Raw genomic sequence first — 24,226 nt, forward strand, 5'->3', positions numbered from 1 at the left:
CCCTCCCTGCACTCCCAAAGCCCGTGTTTGAACACCACTGCCTTCAGTGTAATGCTTTTGACACCCTCAAGCTGCAGACTGGACACTGGGGTTCTGCTGCCAAAAGATGCACACCACATCTTTACAACTTTCCTTGCCAGTAGAAAACATCCAAGCGGCAGGAAATGGCCTCGTCTCATTTCCAACTTGCCAGTGTCACTCCCCTACATCTGATTGAAGAATCTAATGCATACCCAGAGCTTTCTTTGTGAGGGAGTTGGATAAGTGTAGTGCCTGGCCTGCAAGCTTATGCAGAAGGTAGGCACCCTGAGAAGGCCAAGAGAGGAGGCTGAGTGCCCATCTGGCCCAGAACTTTCTATGTGTAAAGAAAGCATATCTGTAGGTACTGGCTATATGTTGTACATCTTTTGCTCTTTTACTAGTTTATTTCCTTCCCTAAGTAGCCTAACAGAAGTTGATAGTCCTTCTACGAAGTCAGCTCTCTTACTGGGATTTCTTTCAAGACTGTGTATATACTGTATCTGGGCTGTATGTGATATGTATGTGGTGTATGTAAACTTGAAGTATGAAATGTGTGTGAACTTGTAGTATGGACTTCACTCTATCATGTGTTTTTCAGAATCCATCATGACTGCCATCCGGCTACGAGAATTTGTTGACCGCCGCCCATCAGTGCCACCCAGGTAAGGTTCTTCCAGATGCAGACCCGTCTGGAGCTGTGGCAGGGCAGACAGGCACCTGGGGATTAGAAGGGCTCACCCTGCTTCGCCCTGACTGAGAGACAGCTGCTGCCAATGGCTCAGTGACGTTTCTTTGGGTTTAGGGAAAGTTGTAAAAAAAACTCCCACACTCATGGCAGAATTCAAACAAATGGGCAACTCCAAATTCCCAAGAGATTGGAAGGATATTGTTTTTTGCTGGAAGGACTTCAGCAGGAAGTATGAAGGACCCAAGCCCAAATTTTACAGGGAACCCTTTACTCTGCTTGGGATAAAACAAACCACTCCCATGCCTTCTGCAACAGGGGAATGGGGTGACTACACAGAAACTAAGGGGGGTTTTACTCTTTCTCCAAGTTCACTGATGGCCCCAGAATACCAAGTCCTGGACATGTTTTGTTGCACTAAGTTCATCTTGTTGAAAGCTACTGAGTAACAATCTATAAATCCTAACCCCACCCTCAATCCACCACTGGCTCTGGGGTCTGCAGAGATTTAGAAGCTATGAAATTGGGGTGGAAACCCTCACACACCAACTAACTTTGGGGTCAGCCTGTTGCAGCCCCACTGACTCCATGGTTTTGAGCAAACCTCATGTTTATTTTAGTATTTAGCTATTTTTAACAATGTTTAAACAACAAAGGTAAGTCCTTTTGCTTCCTTAAGTGACTGAAGGAGGGGTCAGGGAAGGATGCTAGTTCCTAGATACTTTCAGATCACATGAGGAGGAAGCAGGGAGGAGAGACAGGGATGGGCTCCAGTAGTTACTGATTTCTGCCTCAACACAAGCCCCTGGACTTTCTGTGTGTGTCTGAGATCTGTTTGCTTATGTACCTGTGGTCTCATCTCCTGGGAAAATAGAAACAAGCCTCCCTTGGCTGCTCTACCCAGAACTCAGTGGAACCAAGTCAGGGCCAGTGGACCGGGCCTAGGCCAGCCCAAGGGGAGTCTGAGGGTCTAGGTGGAGCACTGGGGACCACGGAGTCCTAAAGCTGGCTGCACTCAGTTCTCCTGTGCTCATCCATCAGAGCTACAATAAACACGCAGAGCCTGAATAGACCTCTTGCTCTACCCCCAGCCCCCACCTGCAGGACTCCCTGGGGAGCAGCCCTTTAGGGCCTTTGCAAGAACAGTGGGTCCAGTCCATCAAGTTCCTTAATTCCACCCCCAGGACTGTCTCCGGTGGGAATGCTTTCCCATCTCCCCATGCACCACTGGGTCAGACCACCACTGCCTCTCCCCTGTTCATGACCAACTGCTGCCCTTGTCTTCCTACAATCCATTCTCCAGAGTGAGCTTCATAAAATGGAAATTGGATCAAAGCCCTCCATTGCATAAAATCCATAAACACTGCATTTTGCAAAAATCCAAACTGGTCACCAGGGCCTATCAAGCCCGAAGTAAACCAGCCCTGCCCGTCTCCCCGGCCCTCTCTTAGCTCCAGCCGTGTTGTCTGTCTTCTGCTCCTTCAGTAGTTTTCACTTTCTGGTACCTCTGGGCTTTGGAAGCTCCCTCTCCCTGGATGGCTCCCTCTACACCCTGTGGGCTCAGAGAGTTCATCGCCACCCTGGCTGGAGCAGGTTTTCCCCTCTGCCCACCTCTCCACATGTTGTTCTCTATCTCACATCCTTTTCTTTTCCCCCTTCCGCACCCCCTCCCCACCGGCTTGTTCTCCATGTTTATGAGTCTATTTCTGTTTTGTTTGTTGTTTCTTTGCTTTACTTTTTTTAGATTCCACATGAAAGTGAGATCATATGGTATTTGTCTTTCTCTGTCTTAATTCACTTAGCGTAATATCCTCAAGGTCCATCATGTTGTCACAGATGGCAGAGGTGGGATTTGAGCACACTGTGCTCTTGACGGCTGCATCTGACCACATCTCCTGGTTGGCTCCCCCAGGGGCAACTCTACAACCAACATCATCAGCTCCACCCAATAGACTGCTTCAGTAGGGCTTCTAGGCACATCTGTTGAAAAAACATGAATGAATCAGGGAGAAAAAATTATTCCAGTCATGCATTTGTGGCTTGGCCTCCTGGTGACTGACACACCCTCAGAAGGCTGCCTTCTGGGCTCCTTTGGCTAATGCATCCTTAAATGCCCCACCTGTGGAGCTGTACTAGGAAAAACTGAATTACAAACCAGTGCAGGCACCTAATAAAATAAAACAGCACGTGGTTCACAAGGAGTCGTGACCACACAGAATTCTCATAGTAAGAATGACATTCCACACAAACGTTGACTGGTGCTGCCCTGGGCTACTGGCTGTCACGGGGGGGGCAGGGCTGGGCATTATGCTGATTTGTGGAGCCTGGAGGCCCCTGAAAAGATCACTGCAGGGGCATTAAGCTCACTACACTGTGGAAGATAAAAGATGGGAAGTTTGTGTCGAACTTGAATGGATTTTTAAAACATCCACTGAAGCCGCCTCTGAACCTAAGAGACAGCTGTGGGGGGCCAGCCCATCCTTCACAGAAGGACAGCGACCCCCACACAGATGGGCATTTCCTTCTCAGTGACTCTTGAAGGATCACTCATGGAGGTGACAGTGTCACCCCGTATTACTGCCGAGGACCGAGAGGAGACACCATGGGGTGGGTGGAGTCCGGAAGGTGGTCTCCTGTCCTCCTGAGCATCAGCTCATGTCCCTGCTAAGTTACTTACGCCCCTGAGCCTGTCTCCTGACTGCGCTGATTTATTAGTTGCTGAGTATGGCTTTCCTCACCAGACGGTGAAATCTTGGGTAAAACGACACTGTTCACCATCATTGCATCCCTAGCACCCAGCAGAGCCTGCAGTTAGTACCTGCCTTACTGAATGGAAAGCAGCTTCCAACCAACACTGCAGAACCTGTTTTTTCTCCCATTCCTTTGGTACACGACATCTACTTCCTGTCTGCCCTAGGCGAGAGAATCAGAGTTTGTATAAAAACTGCCGGGCTCTTCTGAGAAAAGGTCATCCTGCGAACACCCAGATGACTCTGATTGCAATGTGGGGTTGGGAGAACTGGTTCACACTCTGGCATTTACTAGACAGGTGATGTTTAAATTCCACACAACCTCTCTGACTCTCAGTCTCCTCTTCTGTGGAGGGGTATTAATACTGACCTGGCAAGGTGACTGTGAGCCTTCCATGGGATCGTCTCTGTAGAGGCTTTTTCCAGCCTGAGCCCAACACAGAGAACAGCAGGGTCACAGTGACAGTGCCTGTCTCAGGCCCTGGGTCCATCTACTGGGGCATGAACACCCCAACCTCCCCGGTGCATGTTGAATCTGTGGCTAAGCCCAAATCCTGCTCCAGTTACAGTCACCCTCCCAGGAGACAGGTTTGCTCTTGTCTGAACTGAACATGTCACCTCAAAGAGTGAAGCTGTCAGGGCCTGTAAGTAATATGTGGTGCGATCAGATGCAGCTGAACACGTGCTCCCACCCAGGAGAAGGAAAGTCTGACGCAGGAAACTTGAAAACTAAGTCAACAGTGTGTCGGAACAGAGTCCTGGGTAGCTCTTTGGCCAGGTCTGGAGAGTGGGGCACCACTTTCCAATTCATTCCTTATACATACCTCCTGGGGGCGTGGCTGGGTACTGCACAGCCTCTGGGAATACTAGCTGACATGCCAGGCTGGATACTGCCCCTCAGGAGGTCAAAATTCTCTTCCAAACACCTGATAAATTTTAACTTCTTAATCAGGAGCTTTCTCCTGTTTGAGATGAAGGCCACATGGGGGAGCTGGGAAACAATGTTACAGCCGGAGTTGTAAACAAATGTGCCATTCGGGCATTCCAAGACCTCCCATACTCCCTGCCTGCAGCACCCACCTGCTCGCACACTTTCCCATCCCTCCACTCCTAGGCCAAAACCGACCAAGACAGGCTCCCAAGAGCCTGTGGACAGGGTGTGTTTCCGGTGTTGGGAAGGGCTCCTCCGTTCTCAACAGCTTCCATAGACTGCCTCCAAGGGGCAGCCCTTAGGTTACGCCTGTATTTAGTGGGTGTCTGTTATACGCACGTAAGTGAGGAGCCCATGGTCACAGCACTGCCCACTGCCAACAGAGTAGGAACTGTGGGAAACCAGGGTACTTTTCGAAGTCTGGGAGGGTTCTCAACAAGCTGCAACATGCCCTGGGCATCCTCTGAGGTAGCGTGTCAGAAACCAGATGGGCTGAGAAAGCCCTGTCTCCCACTCCCATGTGCTCTGACAGGTCATTTGTTCCCTATTATTGTGCCAATTCCTCTCTCTTCTCATGACTTAATCCCCCACTGCATTTACTATTCCAGCTCCGTCCTGTTATCCCAGCCACAGGGCAGGCCCAGACAGTCTGTGGTTTTTCTGAAACATGAGCACCCTGACGTCCTGTTTGCACAGACAGACAGGGCTGCCCTGCACACAGCACTTGCCTTTCACACTCCTCAGACAGCGAGGCCCCTGGCTCCACACACCCTCCTCTGACCCCAACTTGGTCCACAGGCTGGCTTCTAAAATTCCCCTCACCTAGAATCACTTCCCCATCTTATTTGCCTGCCCACAACCTAAACTCCTCTCCCTCCTCAGTGCCTGCATTGACCTGTACAGGACCGTATTTCAGCACACAGCACTGTGAGGACAAGGACTGCTTCTTAGCCTCTTACCTGCAGACCTGGCAGCGGGCAGGGTGTGTTCCGTGCACAAGTCATGCTGCTTCACACAAATGATATACTGTTTTCTACTGACTCTTCCCCTTGAACTCTTACACACCTACTCAGAATCTGTGGAAGGTCCCTAAAGACACCATATATCATACTCTCAATAAAGTCATCCTCCCACCAAAGGCCACCTTCCCATCCAAAGGCCATCTCCCGGGATGGTGGCTTCTTTCCAACACTGATGTCCGAGCCTGGTTTGGGTCACCTGCTCCAAAATGACCCTCAGTCCTCCCTCCCAGCCTGTCCTCTGCCCTCTCCTGTCCATCCATGTTTCCACTGCATAGTTCAGCACTTCATCACATCCCACATAAGCACAATTGCCATCCACCCAGTCTTTCTACTCCTCACCAGATTGTCCTCAAAGCTGTTTTCTACATTGCCACCGGCAAACATCTTTCTAAAATAAAAATATATCACATCATCCATCTCCTTAAAATTCCTAGAGATTTCCTATTGTCTGCAATCAGTGGTTCTCAGCCTTTCAGAAAAGCAACCCTCCCTTTTCTGATAATAAATATTTTATAATGTCCCTACTATCCTCCTGAAATAAAATCCGGAGAACAACATAACACATACGTTTAAAATATCAATACAATGCTGTGACTACAGTCTAAAAGGAAAAGTAATTTATTATAAAATAGAATACATTTCAAAAGGCAAGGTCTGGGAACCCCAGCCTCATCTCCCCCACACCCCTGTATTTCAGTCAGCCACACCCACTCACCTTCCTGCCCCAGGGGCACCTCCTGCATTCTCTACTCCCCGTCGCTGGCATTTGTGCTTCAGAACTTCCTCACAACCCGGCCCTCCCAGGCAGGGCTAGAGTCCGTTCTCTGGGCTTATAAGCACCTAGTGCTTTGACCATCACATCCCTCTTCATTTTCAGCCCCTATATACTTAATTATCACAGTTAAAAAAAATTTACTGTGGAAGTCTGTAAACATATCAAAAGCAGAAAAAATAATATAAGGAACCTACATTTACCCATTCCCACATTTCAACAATTAACATTTGCTCCACTGGTTTTATATATCTTTTTTTTCTGATATTTTGAAACTAATACCTGATGTGTCAAATATTTTCCTTATGAATCCTGACAAAATCCTGAAAAATGGATAACGAAAAACATTCCTATCAAGAAACTCCAAGGGCTTTAGCTCTGTGCAGGAGCTCAGGACAAAGACTGAATTTTTTTTTTTTTATTCTGTCCCATCTGGTATCCTTCTGTAAAGAACCAATTGTAATAATTGCTTTTTCACATCTCCTCCCTTCCTCCACTAGTCTATTCATTGCTCACCAAGGAAAGGACATCCAAGGCTATTACCCTGGGCAGCTGGCAAGAGTCCATTATGATTCTAGTGTGAAGAGATCTCCCAGGTAAGACATCTTCCTAAATCTTAATTTTCAAAAATGTCACTAGAGTTAGAATGATGAATGAAAAAACAAGGGAGTGGAATCACAATTTGCAATAATAATAATAATTGTTATTTAATAGATAGAAAAAGGTTGGAAAGAAACACACCAAACTGTTATCAATGGCTTTTTATGAGTGGTGAGATTATTAGCACTTGTTTATTTTTTATCTTTTTCTCTATTTTCCAGCTTTTCCCTAATGAAGATATACAATTTTTTATAATCACGATAATTTTATTAAATCATCAAAGAAATTTAAGAAACACCATTAAGTTTAGAGTTTCAACTTGGTCAATCAAATTTAACCTTTTTAAGACTTAGTTTCCTTCTAAGTAAAATAGTCTCTATCTTTTTAGAAGTGATTTCAACATCAACAACCAAAAAAATAGGCACTTTGACATTATTTTGTAATTTGGGGAGGGTGGAAACCACAGTAGTTAAAAGCAATTTGGGCAACTTATGAAATGTTTGCTCTGGGGCAAATTTTTATTTCTTCTCTGAGTATAAGTTGCCTTATCTACTCAGTAATATAACTGATATAAAATTCTAGAACATAGTAACATTCAAAATATGATGCCTATTATTTTGAGTTCATCATCCAGTATATTTTACAAGTGTCTCTTACTCTCTTAATTGCCTTTGATATAGTCAACTCTTGATTGTCCTCCATGCAATGAGCAGGGAGCCACTCCATCTATAAAGCAGCACATAGTCTATAAATTTCATAGATGACCCAACCGGAAGTTGCTTTAGAGGTCATGCCGATCCAATTAGATGAAGAAGATGTAGTCAGAAGTACCACTGGTTGGTATAAAGACTGGGACTTGAATCTATTCCCATTTTCTGATTCCCAGTTCAAGCCTCTTTGTTCTAATTCAAATATTAAACCTTGTTAGAGCTATGTCCCTGCCAGAGGGTAGACAGGAAAGGAAACCACAGAACTACTCATGGCTAGCTCCATGGCGCATGCATGTTCTGTGGGCCCTGACAACTCCCCAGCTCGAATGCCTGCAACCAGACGTCAGGATGGCTCAGGCAAGGGGAGCCTTGACTCTACTTGACTCTTACAAGCCTCATACCTGCCCAAGATCAGTCTTAAGGTGAAAATTTAGTGCAATGTCAATCAATGACTTTATTAAGCTTCTAGTTAAGAATAAGCAGGAAAAGCAAAAAAAAAAAGCACTCAGGAAATAACAGTTCTTCCCACCAGTCCTAACTTCAGTTTTAGTAGTCATAGTGTAACTTGATATAGTTGCCCAGTGGCTTACCTTCCCAGATATATTCCTCCACCAGTTTGATGTCTCCAGTATTAGAGTCCTTCCTTTGAGTGAAATTCTTGTCTTCAGAAGGACACTGGTGTTTTACTTGAAAATGGAGAATATTCTGGTTCCATTGAAATACCCAGGGCAAAGGCACAGCAGGCTGCCAATCCAACAAGGGTAGACCCAGAGGCAATCATTGGGGTCTGGTTCAGAACAGAGCTGTGACACAGAAGTGACTGGCCTGACAGTGACGGTCACATAGAACCCAAACTCAAAAGAATGACATGTCCATGGGACATGAATGCTCTGATCAACAGTGGGAGACAGGCTTTTCTTGAGAATGGAGGGCTCCTGCCTATCATTTAAGGTGCTCACTTCACAAGGCCAAGTACTTAGTAAGCATGAAATAAGGTCAAGTAGAGGTGGGTGGGAATGTTGGTGCTTCTCCACACCCATCCACAGCAGAGCTCCGTCCACCACCCAGCATCTCTCCCCTGTCCACATGCCCATGGGCAGATGGCTCTTGCTTTCTCTGAACTTCCGACAGAGCCACTCCATTTCTGCTAACATTCTCTTTAAAGAAGGCACATTACAATTAAGTGTTTATCCAAGTATGTAAACATAATGCATATGATCAAACAGTTTCAATCACCTCTTCTAAGTGTGATTAATCACAGTAATACAACCAAGTGAGACCACATCGTTCTACAAAATGATTGGGTTTACGTGTTCCTAAATCTCACCTGACATTTAATGATTTTCACATCTATGGCAGCTCACCTCATCTATTTTATAATTTAAGATATGCATGTTTATTAGAACATTTCGGAAACATTAATAATCAAAAAATAAAAAATGGAAAATTATTCATATTGTCTTCATCCAGAGATAGATTATGGAAAGGGATTTCGGTATTTTAGAACACCTCACCACTCCCAGCCACCGTTTTATTGACATCTACTTAACAGACATTGTATCAGTTCAAGGTGTACAACATAATTTTATAGGTATATATATGTATATTGCAAAATGATTACCACAATAAAGTCAGTTAATATCCATCATCTCATATAGTTACAATTTTTTTCTCATGAGAACTTTTTAAGATCTACTCTCTTAGGGACCTTTTAGATATACATTATAGTATTGTTAAGTATAATTTCCATCAGTACATTACATTCCAAGAATTTATTTATCTTATAACTGAAGTCTGTACCTTTTGACCCCCCTTCACCCATTTCCCCCATCCCCCAACCCCATCTCTGGCAATTACCATTCTGTTCTCTGTTTCTGTGAGTTCAAATTTTGCAGACTCCACATATCAATGAAATCATACAGTGTTTGCCTTTCTCTGACTTATTTCACTTATCATAATATCCTTAAGTCCATCCATGTTGTTACAAATGGTAGGATTTTTCTTTTTATGGCTGAATAGTATTCGATTGTTTGTGTATACACACAATCACACACACACACACACACATATATATATATAAAATCTTTATCCATTCATCTGTCAATGGACACACATGGGGTGCAGATATCTCTTCAAGACAGTAATTTCATTCCCTTCTAATAAATGCCCAGAAGTATAATTGCTGGATCATATGGTAGTTTTTTAATTTTTTGAGTAACCTCCATATTGTTTTCCATAGTGGCTGCACCAATTTACACTCCCGCCAACAGAGCACAAGGGTTCCCTTTTCTCCACAACAACACTTGTTATCTCTTGACTTTTTGATACTAGCCATTCTAACAGGTATGAGGTAATATCTCATGATGGTTTTGATTTGCATTCTTTGGTGATTAGTGATGCTGAGCTTCTTCTCATATGCCTGTTGGCCATCTGAATGTCTTATTTGGAAAAATATCTATTCAGAATCACTGCCATTTTTAAATCAGATTGGTTTTTTGGATCTTGAGTTGTATGAGTTCTTTATATATTTTTGATATTAACTCCTTATCAAATATATGATTAGCAAATATTTTCTCCCATTTTGTAGTTGACTTCATTTTGTTAATGGTTTCCTTTGCTGTGCAGAAGCTTTTTAGTTTGATGTAGTTTATTTTTTATTAGGTTATTTATTTACTTATTAGATTTAGTTTATTTTTGCTTTTGTTGCCTTTGCTTTTAGAGTCAAATCCAAAAAATCATTGCCAAGACTGATATCAAGGAACTTACCCCCTATGTTTACTTCTAAAACATGTATGGTTTCAGTTCTTACATTTAAGTATTTAATCCATTTTGAATTAGTTTTTGTGTGTGGTATAAGATAGTGGTCTAGTTTCATTCTTTTGCATGTGGCTGTCCAGTTTCCCCAGAACCATTTTTTGAAGAGACTGTCCTTTCTCTGTTGTATATTCTTGGCTTCTTTGTTGTAAATTAATTGACCATATACAAATGGGTTTGTTTCTGGGCTCATTGTTCTGGTCAGTTGATTCATGTGTTTGTTTTTAAGCCAATACCATACCATGTTGTTACTATAGTTTTATAATACACTTTGAAATTAGGGAGTGTGACGCCTCCAGCTTTGCTGTTTCTCAGGTTTGCTTTAACTATTTTAGGGACAAATTTTTGTCTTATTGCTGTGAAAAAAATGCCATTTGAACTTTGGGTGGGTTTGCATTGAATCTGTAGTTTGTTCTGGGTAGTATGGACATTTTAACAATATTCTTCCAATCCAATCCGTGGGCACAGAATATCTTTCCATTTATTTGTGTCTTCAATTTCATCAGTGTCTTATAGCTTTCAATGTACAGGTCTTTCACCTCCTTGGTTAAATTTATTACCAAGTATTTTATTGTTTTGATGCAATTGCAAATGGGATTCTTTTCTTAATTTCTCTTTCCAATAGTTCATTATATTAGTGCATGGAAATGGACCAGATTTTTGTATATTAATTTCATATTCTGAAACTTTATTGAATTTATTAGTTCTAATTTGTGTGTATGTGTGTGCACTCTTTAAGGTTTTCTATAAGTAAAATCATGTCATCAGTGAATAGAGTTTTACGTGTTCCTTTCCTATTTGGATGCCTTTTATTTCTTTTTCTTGCTTAATTACTCTGGCTAGGACTTCCAACGCTATCTTGAATAAAAGTGGTGAGAGTAAGCAATCTTGTCTTGTTCCTGATCTTAGAGAAAAAGCTTGCAGCTTTTCATCACTGAGTATGATGTTAGCTTGGGCTTGTCATATATGGTCTTTATTATGTTGAAGTACATTTCCTCTATACTCCCTTTGCTAAGAGTTTTTATTGTAAAGGGGATATTGACTTTTCTCAAATGCTTCATCTATTGAGGTAATCATGTGATTTTTATCCTTCATTTTATTAATATGGTTTATCATGTTGATTGCTTTATGGACGTTGAACCATCCTTGCATCCCTGGAATAAATCCCACTTGATCATGGTATATGATCCTTTTAATGTATTATTGAATTCAGTTTGCTAATATTTTGTTGATTGAAACCTTTTTTTGTATAACAATTTCCTTGAGATAATTCACATACTATACAATTCATTCATTTAAAGTATATTGAAACATTTGCTTAAATTTAATCATATATTGTGGACTTTTTCCAATTCAAAAATTATAATTCTACAGCATCACTTTTAAAGGTGGCAGGACACTCCAGTATATGTCTGTATCATTGTCTAAATAATTCCCTATTTTCTTTTTTACCTGAAGGGTATTTACACTCTTTATTATTATAAAAATACTTTGATGAACTTTCTGAGAGCTAAGTCTTTTAACCTCCCTAATTTCTAGAGTTCCTAGGAGAAAATATATACACATTTTGAAGATATTAATACCTATTAACAAAATGTTCTCAAACAAGTTGTACCAGTGAATGAATGTACACTCCCACAAGTGTATGGAAATATTTCAACATTACATTTCTTTTTTACTTTTTCCTTCAGCAGGTACTCATCTGAATGGAGATACAGGAAGGTTATAACTGATTTCAGGTTCATCAAACACCAATAGGCACCACAGTGGTTAATCTGGTCAAAAGAAAGCATTTGTTACACTTCAATTAAAAAATGAAAGAAAGCATTGGTTCCTTGAGGGAACCAAACATCCGTAGAAAAATTGCAATGGAAAAGGGCTTTTTGAAGATCTGGAGTACAGGAATAGCCATGCATGAGCAGATCTAGTGAAGTTTTGATATAGGTTGCTGCTCTGCTCTGTGATGGGGAGGAGGAGAGATGCTAAGGAGAGGAACAGGGGACTGGAGTCCCTGAGTCACCTACTGACACCTTTCCCAGGCTGGCATGGAGCTATGGATTCTTGCCAATACTATCTCGGTAGATTCCTGGCCACTTCTAGGGAGTGGATTTCAACCGATGAGAAATGGAATGCTTCCTTCTACTGGGAGTTCAAGCTGTTTCTATTTTCATTTAGACCCCTCATAGACTTGACCATTTCACCCAAGAGAAAAAGTCAGTACCAGCCTCAATTAGACCAACAAACCCTCATTCGATATATTTGCTTTCGAAGACATCCAAAGGCTGCTGAACCATGGTATGAAGAAACCACTTACCAAAGAGACTATTCGCTGCCATTTTACAAGATTGGTAAGTCAGGTCAACGGCTCTTACTGAGATCAACCTTGCTTGTTCTCAGACAAGCACCTCTCGTGGACTTTTGCCATTTCAGGGAGAGCATCCAGGACCACTCGGGTTTGGGGTGGGGTATGCGTGTGTGTCTGGGTGCAGGAGGAAGAATCTGGAGACTGCCCTCCAGGCTGCTTCCTCCCTTCCAAGCTCCCTGCATAGGACAAATGTCCTGGTAGAAATAGGCTCCTCGCTGAGCCCCTTGTCACTAGACAAATTTGTTATTGAGCCTAAACATACTGTTGAGGGAACTTTTTCCCCTCATTTTCCTATTTTCAATGGCTTTATGACAATTTTGAAACATTTGGAGGCATGTTTCAATTATTCTAAATTCCCTCTGCAGTATTTCTCTGGATGGCAGCATGTGTGAGAGCCGAGGGTCCGAGGTTCCCACAGGTATGACCCTGCAGGTACATGCATGGACACCAGTTTAAACATTGCCTGTCTTCCTATAGTCACTGATGCTTGAATTTTACTGAGTAGAATGAGTTACTTTACTGAAAGATGTTCTAAATGAGTAAACCCCAATATTTCCAGTGCTAACATAGCAGCAGACACATACTTGTTCTCATAACAGCTGAGTAAATGTTTCCCCCATTTTATAGTAGGGGAGACCAAGTTGCAGAGACAGTTAATTAACTAGCCCCAAATCACACTGCCATAGGTTGGAGAGGCCAAGTCAGACCCCAGCCATTGCAGACACTGAATTTAGTTCCAAGCCAAACTCTCGGCTTGACCTTTAAGCTATACTGTCTGTCACAGCAAACCATCACTTGTATTGCTGTTTAGTTAATCGTTCTCTTGAAAGTGAGTCACTTTCTTTCTACTCAAAAAAAAAAAAGAGAAACTTAGTAGAAGGATGGTGGGGGGAGAGTAGAAGAGGGTGGGAAGGATCTGCCCTTCCTTCTTTTCCCCTCTTAGAAAAGAGCAGCAGCCAATGGCAGGGCAGGGCTGGGACTCATCCTGAGGGGACGGCCAGCAACCACAGCCAGGGACCACATGAGAGCAGGGAGACCTTGGGAGAGCTGAGCCAGGCATGGGCATGGCACTGGGTGAAGTTGGGATGTTGGCCAGAGGTTGACAGGAGGAGTTTGGGATAAGCAGTTACAAGCACCGCAGAGCTGGGCTCTGGGAGGCGAGAGAAGGCGGCAGCCTGAGAAGGGAGGGAGCTGAGAGCAGGAGAGGAAGCTGGGGGCTGAGCTAGACCACACAGGGAAGGAGGTGCCAGGAGGAAGTGCAGGGTGGCAGGAGTCAGAGTCCCTTTCCAAAGTGAGAGTACACAGGACCCTGACAATTCCCCCACTACAAGGAGATCCTGTTAGACAGACAGACATGAAAGGTGTTCTCCCTGGCTTATTTTAGAAGGCAATTCCTAATTCTTTCCAAACCTGGAGAACCAGGAGAATGTTTAGCAAAGCAGTTAAGTACCTCTCCTCCATGGCAGGAGGGAAAGTCCAGGCCATGATCCCAGCCATGGGGAGCTCACAACCCAGTCACAGGAGGCAACAATGGATCTATCAGAGAAAGACTCAGAACCAAGTGGAGGAGCAGGAGATGGCAGATGAGATCCCTGGGCCTAGAATGGCTGGGAAAGCCGCCTGTGCCCCTGGGGAATGGAGGCGAGCCTTGATAGCAAAGATTTGCATGGGGACACGCAACCAGGGCCAGCAGAGGGGAACGGGAGTCAAGGCGTGTGGAGTGGGAGAACAGGGAGCCCTCCAGTGAGGATGCTGGCTTGAGGGGGCCAGAAGGGAGGAAGTGATGGGAAATAAAATGAAATCAACAGAGCAGGAGGGGATGCAGGAACAGAAGAGGAGCTGAAGAAGCTGGGAAGTTGAATTTGGACAATGGGTGCCATGTTAAGATCAGAGTCTAAGGGCGTGACTCAGTCAGCGTCAGAGGTAGTCTGTAGGCCTACTCAGGATGGTCTGGAGAAGGCCTCAACTGCAGGCGAGGAGAGCAGCTAGGAAGCGAAGGCAGAAAGGCAGGGTGGGGTGGGGTGCTGCGGTGGTCCGTATTCAGGCCTCGGAGGCTGCAGGCCTGGCACATTCTAGCTGTGGTACTGGGCAAGACAAGTGGCTTCTCTGATGCTTTCTTTGCTTTGGTAGAATGGAGATTCAAAGCCTATGTTTTAGGACAGTTGTTAGGATTTCAAATTATCTGGCACATTCCCAGAACTGTGCTGAGCAACCTGCTCATGTGTGTAGGCCCACTCACAGTAGCAGAGGGTGCCCACAATGCAGGTATCATTACTCACTCCACTCAGCAGAATAGGACACGGAGGGCAGAGATTATAAGGAACCTAGTCAGGCAAGTGGCTGGTAAGCCTCCAGTCTAGGTCACACTCCCACCCCTTGCTCTTAAACGCAACTAAGAAGGTTCCATGGGAAATGGAAGACCCCCATGCCACAGCACTGGGAGTGAGAAAGGACAGTGTTGAGAGAATGCATGGGGGAGAAAGAAAAGCTCACTGCACAGCCTCCCCCTTATGTTGCAGGATTTATTGGTGCCTCTGGTTGAAATAATACTTTGAGGCAAAAGAGGGATAAAATTGCGGTCTGTAGGCAGTTGAAAATAAGGTACAGGAAGGTGTAGGCTAGGCCACCGAGGATGAGGAACAGGATGGAGAGTCATGAAATGGCCATGCTCCATGCACTGAACTGCTGATTGTGCACTATTTCCCTATTGTGGTGCAACAAATCATGCCAAATCCTGGTGACTTAAGCCACCAGTAATGATAGCTTTTCTCTCTCATGGTTTCTGTGGGTTAGGAATTTGAGAACGGCTCGGCTGTGCAGTTCTGGCTCAGGGTCCCCCTCCAGCATCTGTCAAATGCTGGCATCATCTGAAGTGAGGTGGCATCATCTGAAGGCTGGAAAGGCTTGAGGATGCACCTGCAGGGTGGCTCACTCGCATGATGGTCAAGCATGGCTGTCACTCACATGCTGCTGGTGACGGGGCCTCAGTGCCTCTCTGGGTGAGTGTCCCCAGGGGACTGCTGAGTGCCCTGGTGGCATGGCAGCTAGCTCCCCCCAGAACGAGCAAGGCAGTGTGTGACCGAGGCTCAAACATCATGTGCCATCACTTCTGATGCATCCTTAGTCCTGAAGAAGTGTGGGAGGGGATGACACAAGGTGTGGACATCCAGGGGCAGGGACCCCTGGGGACCTCCTTGGAAGCTGGCAACCGTAAGGGGATTCAGCCATTCACTCTGCACCATGAAATAGCACTGCGCTGTCTGTGGAGTTACAATGCCCAGGAGAGACAAGAGACAGCATGTCATGGAGCTGACATGCTGGTGGGGGATAAAGAACATAAACAAGTAAATTTTAAACAGATTATAGATTGTAATAATGCATAGAGGAAACAAGCAGGGTGATGAGGATAGCTAAGGGAGGATACTAGTGCAGGCAGGGAAAATCTCTACACAATTTTAGCTGGAAAATAGGAATGAGTCAAGAGCATTTCAGACAAAAGGAGCAGTAAATGCAAAAGCTAAAAGCTGACAAGGAAGGGCTTGGCATTTTGGAGGAACAGAAAGGAAGCCAGTGTAGTTTGGCAAGTGTGGACAAGAGTAGGGGGTTCAGATGCTTGGATTCCATTCTAAGAGCAATGGGAAGACTTGGAGGGATTTTGAACAGAGGAGTGACATATTGTCTTTATTTCTAAGAGATCACTTTGGCTGCTGTTTTAAGAAACTGTTTGGAGAGGAACAAGGAGGACATGCAGACTAGTGAGGAAACTCTTTGGTGGTTTAGACCAGAGACAACAGTGTATTGGACCAGCAGGAACGATGAAAAGGAATAAATGGATTCCAGTGACACTTTGGAGCAATCGAGCACCTTTTCATTCATTCATATGCATTCCTTCAGTAAATTTAATTCCTTCAGTAAATTTAACTACTTACACACCATCAGTGTGCAAGGTTTTAGCAATACCAATGTGGAGTGAAAATAAGACACAGTTTCTACACTCAAGGAGCTTCAGTGGGGAACTCACATAAAATATAGGCATAAAATTTCACTTGCCATAAGTACTATGAAGCAGGGTTAAGTGGTGCAAAAGGTGCATATAATAGGTCACGGACAGTTTCTGATGAAACGAGGAGCTGAAAGGTAAGCTAAAGTTTCACTAAGCAAGGAGTGTGCAAAGGCCCTGTGGTAGGAACAGAAGATGTTTGAAGAACTATGTAAGAGTGTGCCAGACCACAGAAATCAAGAACGTTGAAACACGATGTGGCTAGAGAGAAAGCAAGATCAGAACGAGGAGGGCTTTAAGGGACTCTAACCTGAGATTAATTGGAAACTAATTGAAAAGTTTAAAGGAGAGTGGAGTTACCCTGATTTAAAGTTACATTAGAAAAGATGGCTCTACCTATGGAGAAGAAAAGGGGGGCAGGTAAGGAGCAATGAGGCAAATATTGAATATAGAGAGCCAGGAGGCAACTGAAGTGGTAGGCTAGAGATTCTTAACTCAGCTACACCACTTTTACCAATCCAGATGTCCAAGATATATCCAATACCAATTAAATCAGGATCTCCTGAGGGGATGGGGTGTCCTCGGTATCAGTAATTTTTAACACTCCCCAGACAATTCCACTGTGCAGGCCAAGTTTAGGAACCAGTGGTTTAGGCAACCAATAATGGGTGGGAGCAATGAAGAGAAGTAAATGGATTTAAGAGCTACTTTGGTGGCAATTATTTTACAAATAACCAGGCAGGCTAGTCTTCAAGAGACCTAACAGAGAAATGTTAGACATCTAGGCACTGATAGAGAAAAGAACAGGGACTGAATCAAGTGTGTGTCTAAATCAAGAAACTGACTCCTTGAAGAAGTCTTTGGGGGAAGGCCTTTTCACAGGATAAGACAAATATTAAGTTGTTTATCAAGGTGTAGGGTTTTTTTTTTTATCTTAACCATTTGACCAGTCATTGAAATCCTATTTTAAAGGCAGAGCAAATATGCAGATTAGCAATGGTTTGCCTCTTATGTTCACTTTGTATTTCTTATTTGGAAATTGTTGAACAGATTAAATACAGATCATGATAGATGGTGGTCATTGCTTAGTACCTTCTTCCTTGGTGAAAACTCTTTCTTAGCATATAGGGGCTCATTTATTTATTTAGCAACATTTATTAAGCACTGACAAGACACAGTAAGATACGAAGACTCTATCCTCAGAGAACTTAAGTCTGGGAGGATGAGATGGCACTTCAGATGAAAGTTGCCCTTGTATTACTCACCCTGGTGCCAAATAACTCAGAGTTCATTCTTCCAAAATAACATATATGCTTATGTAGTAGTGGGACCTATAGCCTCTCTGACCTTCAGTTTTTTCATCTGCAAAAAGGGCAAGAACAATAGCACCTACCTAACAGAATTGAGAATATCCATATAAAGAATTTAGCATTGTGCCTGTATGCAACATTAGTAAGCCTTTAAATAATGTTAGCTATTATTATTATTGATCAAGAATAAAAATGTGCTATAATTTGTTTAAAAAACAACCTAATACAATGGCATTGTATCTTATACTGGAATTATTTTAAAGCAGTACATAAGGAAATAACACATAATTAATTATCCTTGAAAATCTCAATTGCTCAAAGAAATAATATTAAATGATATTAAGTCATTGAAGTTCTTGGAATACATGGGGTTCTTCAGCAAGTTGGTTAAATTTTCTCTGGGATTCTCAATTAATTCTTCATCTTATTTTTCAATGACTTTCAAAGAAGTCACCACCACAAATCCACATGAATAATTTTACTTTGCCAAATGGTGAGGAGATCCAAGAAATCATTTCACACCTCCTTTGTATAATATTCCCCACCCCTAAATCTGTATAGCATATTTCAGGCTTTGAGAGCATCCACTGTCGGTGGGCATTGATACTAAGCAGAATGGCAGTAGGAATCCCCCAAAGCTTGCTATGCACTCTCAGAACATTTACTGTTGAATTTACCTTGTTAAAGGTATGTATAATTCAGCTCCAAACTGTAACACCAACAAGGATCACTGAGGCTGTTGAGCAGGATTCCTCACACTTCTAAACTACTTAACATATTTCCATGGAATACACTGTAATCCTCAAGGTCAGAGTTGCTATTTAACTTCTGTAATAGTCCTTGAGAGTCATACGGTTACTGACAATAGACAGGATCACACCCAATTAGATTTTTTTAATTATCAGAGATGGCATTTCTAGTCAGTTTCTAGTCATACTCCCTGGGTTAATGAAATGTTATCCACTCTTAGTATCAAGAAATGTTTCCTTCAATACTGGTGAGGTTCTCTGGAAGGCAGGGTAGAGCAGTGAGATTAGGGACTTGGGGGCCTGACAGTCCTGGGCCAAATGTGGGCTCCTCCTCTCAGAAGTCCTGTAGACTTGGGCCAGTTCATCAACCTCTTTGAGATGGTCTATCAGTGCGCCTCTAAGGGTTACTGTGAATATTAGAGTTAATTTAAGCAAAACAGCTAATTCAGCACACAGCCCTGTAATATACTTGTCGCAGTTTATCATTGAAACTCTCTGATCATTCAGCGTAGCCATAATGGTTGATGTATTTAACTCAAGTTGTCCTTGAACCCTCTAGATAAGCAAAACTGTTAGTGACTGTAGACAAGAGGTTTTAAGATATGAATTTAGGGGTGGTAATAACTGCAATTTGATAAAAAGATGATACAAAGTGGCCTGTTAATAATGCAGGGATTAAAGGATTTGGGAGCCTAGAATTAGGATATCAAAATGCAAATTTATGTAATTTATTTCATTTTATTTACATTTTGGCATAACTCAGTAATATGCTTCTTAATCAGAAATTGAACCATAGAAATCACCTTTGGACTACATCCTTTTTTCCGTATCTTTTAAATATATTCCTTTGTCTTAACCTCCATAAATTATTTTGCATTGTAAGCAGTTGTTGCTGAAAGGGCAGTGTATTAAAATTAAGGAATGAGTAGTCTTAAAAATCTTTGATTTGTTTTAAATTTCAGATTGGGACCGGAAATTAGCCACGATTTCATCAAATCCTAGACCACTTAATTCATTGCCAGAGTTCTACTGTTGTGAAGAGAGGTGGCTTTGAAAGAAAAGCTTTTAAACTAAAATAAACAAAGTATCTGAACAAAACATTTGGCATTCTTGGGTAACTCTTTCAGATTAAAATAGTGGTGACAGAACTCCTTTCAAGTCACTGGCCTTTTAAGTGTACATTCCTGACTACATTCCTCAAATATTACATGTTGCAAATTCCTTTCAGATTAAGTTAGTCAGTCTCGGACAGGGAATCAAGATCCAGCCATGGGAGGACTTGTCATCTTTTCTTAATCCTACTGCCATTCTTGTTGCTGGTACTGGCAAACCAACTCATTAACACTTAGTCCGATGTTTATACATGGGACCAGGTAAGAATATAATTGCATCTGCTCAATAACCGCATCACTGTTGGGAAAAAAAAAAGAGAGAAGAACCTGGGGATAGAGCTGAGAAGGAAGACTACTGGTATAATGGACCCTGAAGGTGCTCTGGGTGCAGAAACCAAGACTGGGCATAGGGCTGTAGTGAGATGTGAGACTGGTAAAAAGGAGGATTAATTGAAAGTCTGCATTCAGAAGAGTTAACACTCCTATTTTGGCAAGAAGTCCTGACAACTAGATACCAACTGCCCAGGTAAAATGCTAGGTATTCTCTACATAAGTGAAATGATAAATTCTGGCCTTTAGGGATTCCCACCATACTAGCTGATTTCTACTCACACCCCAAAGTGAAGTGTACCAGTTAACAAACTTCCCCTAAAACCACAGAATTTCATATAGCTTTGAGCCAATCAAAGATCCCCAGAAAGTAGAAAAATAATGCAACATGAAAGACAAAATAAACGGCAGATATGATCCCAGAGGAAACAGAATTCAGGGAACACAAAGAATCCAAAACAGGTTACAAAAACAGCACTGTCACTTGGCAAAGGATGTATCAAAATAATTATATCCAAAATTGTGAAAAATCAATGTTGGAAACTAAAAATGAGTGCTCAAATTAAAATCTGACAGGATTGGAAGAAAATTCTGATAAAGTTTATATAGAATCATTAGATAAATGATTTTATTTTAAGGAAGAGACATAGATTAATCAAGAGGCCCATCATCTGACTAATAAGTATTCTCAAGACAGAACAGAGAAAATTAATATAAATTATCAAGGAAACATTTTCACAGAGCTTAAGACCAGAAGCCTCCCAAATGAAAGGCTTATGCTGTTTTTGCCTAGCACATGAAAATAAAAATGGAAAAACAGAAAAAAGAATGAAATTTTTGTTTCACTGACTTTTGTTTTTCTCTTCTCAATTTTATCTCCACTCTAATTTTATCACTTCCTTCCTTCTACTATCTTTGGTTTTAGTGTGCTTTCTTTTTCTAGTTCCTTAAGGTATAGAGTTAGATTGTTGATTTAGGATCTTTCTCTTTTTACTGCTATAAATTTCCTGTGGAGCACTGCCTTTGCTGCATCTGGTAAGTTTGGTATGTTGTGCTCTGTTTTCATTCATTTCTAAATATTTCCTCATTTCCCTTGTGAGTTGTTCTTTGGTTCATTGTTAAAAGTGTGTTTTCAAATTTCCATATATTTGTGAGTTTTCCAGTTTTCCTTCTGTTATTGATTTCTAGCATCATGCAGTGATCAAAAAAGGTAGTTTGTAGGATTTCAGTATTTTTAAATCTAAGACTTGTTTCATGACCTAACATAGTCTCTCCTGGAGAATGTTCTGTGAGCACTTGAGATAAATGTGTATTCTGTTATATTTGGGTAGAGTGCTCTATTAATGTCTGTTAGGTCTAGTTGGTTTATAGTATTGTGCAAGTCCTCTATTTCATCACTGATCTTCTAAATGTTCTATGAATTATTGAAAGTGAGTATTTAAGTCCCCAACTATTATTACAGAATTATTTCCCCCTTCAAACCTGTCAATATTTGCTTCATGTATTTGGAGGCTCTGCTGTTTGTTGAGTATATATTTATAATTGTTACATCTTCTTGATGCATTGACCTTTTTATCGATAGAATGTCCTTTGTCTCATTTATTTAGTCTACTTTTTGTGATATTAGATTATCTTTTCCATTCTTTCACTTTCTACCTACTGTGTCTTTGAATCGAGTCACTTGTAGACAAAATACAGTTGGATCACATTTTTAAAAAAATCCATTCTGCCAATCTTTAACTTTTGATTGAAGAGTTTAATCTATTTACATTTAAAGTGATTACTGATAAGGAAGGACTTGCCATTTTGTTTTCTGCCCAGTAATTCTTTTATCCTTTACTGCCTTGTTTTGTATTTAGTTGATTTTTTCTAATGTTGTTTTGATTCCCCTATCATTTCCTTGTGTTTTAATTTTAGATATTTTCTTAGCAGTTACCATGGAGATTAGTTAACACCCCAAATTTATAACAATCTAATCACCACCAATTTAGCATCAATGGCATATAAAAACTGCTTCATCCCTTGTTACTGTAGTCACAAATTACATTTTTATACTATGTGCTCAATCACATACATTTACAATTTTTTAATGCATGTCTTTTTATCATGTATGAAATAAACAGTGGAGTGACAAACCAAAAATATATTAATGCTGGCTGTTAGTAGTTACCTTTACTGGAGATCTCTATTTTTTCATTCAGCTTCAGGTTACTAAACTTCATTTTAATCTGAAGGACTCCCTTTAGCATTTCTTGTCCTATGAGCAATGAATTCTCTCTGCTTTATTCTATGAATGTCTTAATTTTTCCATTTTTGAAGGACATTTTTACAGCACATAAAATTACTGGTTGATTGATTGTTTTATAGTGATGAATCACTTCTCATGCTGCTTTCATGACTTCCTACATGTCTTTCAACAGTTTTTTTTTATGTATCTCAATGTGGATCTCTTTTGCATTTATCCTACTTGGAGTATGTTAGGAATTTTGGATTTGTAGATTTATGTTTTTCATCAAAATTTGGAAGTTTTCTACCATTAATTATTTCTTCTTCCTTCTTCTCCTTCTGGGACTCCCATAATGCATTGATGGTCCACTTGCTGATGTCCCAGATATCCCTGAGGCTCTGTTCACTTTTATTCTTTTTTCTTTCTGATCCTCAGATTGGATAATGTGAATTGTCCTATATTCAAGTTCACTGATTCTTTCTTCTGTCTGCTCAAACCTTTTGTTGAACTCTTTTTTCACTTTAATTATTGTATTTTGTTTCCTTTTTAAAATTCTCAACTTATTGGAATTATGCTCATTTTGTTCACAAATCATGCATGTAGCTTTCTACAGCCTCAGTATACATACTTTCAAATAACCTCATTTCTCGAAGAAACTCTCCCCTGGACATTCTCCCTGGCTTTAGACTGTCTACTGTATTCCTCAATTGCAATCATTTGTCCCAGGCAGATGTGGGACTTTACCTGCCTTACCAGATTTTTGAGCAATGCCCATTACTTTCCACCCTACTTGAGTTACAATTTAGAAAAAACAGAGATAAATGCCTGGAGTTAAGTCCTACAGGCAGCCCCAGACAGGTTTAAACAGAAACACATTATTTAGATTAAGATCTGCTATGCTCCCTCTCTCCAGAACCAAGGACCAGGCTGTCACAGGTTGCTGTCTGTAAGACTCCCACTGAACTGGGGAGGGAATGGGCAGGGGCAAGTAAAAACACTACAAGACTTTCCTACTGTTTTTAATTTGCCTTTTTCTTGAGTCAGCATTTGTTTGGCTACTATAAACCTGTCTAGAGTTCTGAAAAGTTGGTTCTGATAGCTCCTGCTTGGTTTTTTGTTTCTGTGCAGGGATGGGTATTTGGAGCTGTGTATTTTGCCATTTTGTTGACATGACTCCTAACTCTAAAAATTATATGGAATGCAAAACACCAGAATAGACACAATATCTTGCTAAGAACAAAGTCAGAGGAATTACATTTACCAATTTTGAAGCATATTATAAAGCTATAAACAGTGTGGTAATGATAGAAGGTCAGAGTTGCCAAAGCAGTTCAACAGAGGAAGGAGATAGTCTTTTCAAAAACTGGTGCTGGGACAGTTGAATATTCAAATGCAACAAGATATATATATATGGACCCTTACCTCATACCATGCACAAAAATTAACTCAAATCACAGACCTAAATGTGAGAGTTAAAACTATAAAAATTTTTAGATTATAATTATTTTCATGACATTGGTTTAAGCAAACATTTCTTAAACATGAAACTAAAAATATAATCCGTAAAAGAAAAAATAGACAACTGAGACTTTAAAATCAAAATTTAAAACTTTCACATTTCAAGACACCACTAAGAAAATGAAATGACAAGCCACAGAAAGGGAGAAAATGTTTGCAAATCATCTAATAAAGCACTTGTATCTAGAATAGGAAATAATCTCTTATGATTAAAAAACCTAATTCAAAAATGGGCAAAATATTTAGACATTTCACCACAGATATACAAATGGCCATAAAAATGTTGGAATATAGAAAAATGCAAATTAAA

At 41.4% G+C, this 24,226-nt stretch overlaps 1 protein-coding gene across 2 annotated transcripts; it reads left to right on the forward strand.

Annotated features, from left to right (window-relative positions):
• The first annotated feature begins 627 nt into the window (after positions 1-627).
• On the forward strand, positions 628-23,893 carry SPMIP3 (sperm microtubule inner protein 3). Of its 2 annotated transcripts, none has more exons than XM_036931319.2 (4): positions 628-683; positions 6,682-6,777; positions 12,481-12,653; positions 19,692-23,893. In XM_036931319.2, exons 1-4 carry the CDS (start codon positions 628-630, stop codon positions 19,781-19,783), a joined length of 417 nt encoding a protein of 138 aa, XP_036787214.1. In that variant the 3' UTR covers positions 19,784-23,893. The 2 variants fall into 2 exon arrangements, with proteins under 2 accessions (XP_036787214.1, XP_036787224.1); XM_036931329.2 differs by having other exon boundaries at positions 12,577-12,653.
• The last annotated feature ends 333 nt before the right edge of the window (positions 23,894-24,226 follow it).

Source organism: Manis pentadactyla, chromosome 9 (genome assembly GCF_030020395.1).
Source record: "Manis pentadactyla isolate mManPen7 chromosome 9, mManPen7.hap1, whole genome shotgun sequence".
Taxonomy (NCBI): domain Eukaryota; kingdom Metazoa; phylum Chordata; class Mammalia; order Pholidota; family Manidae; genus Manis; species Manis pentadactyla.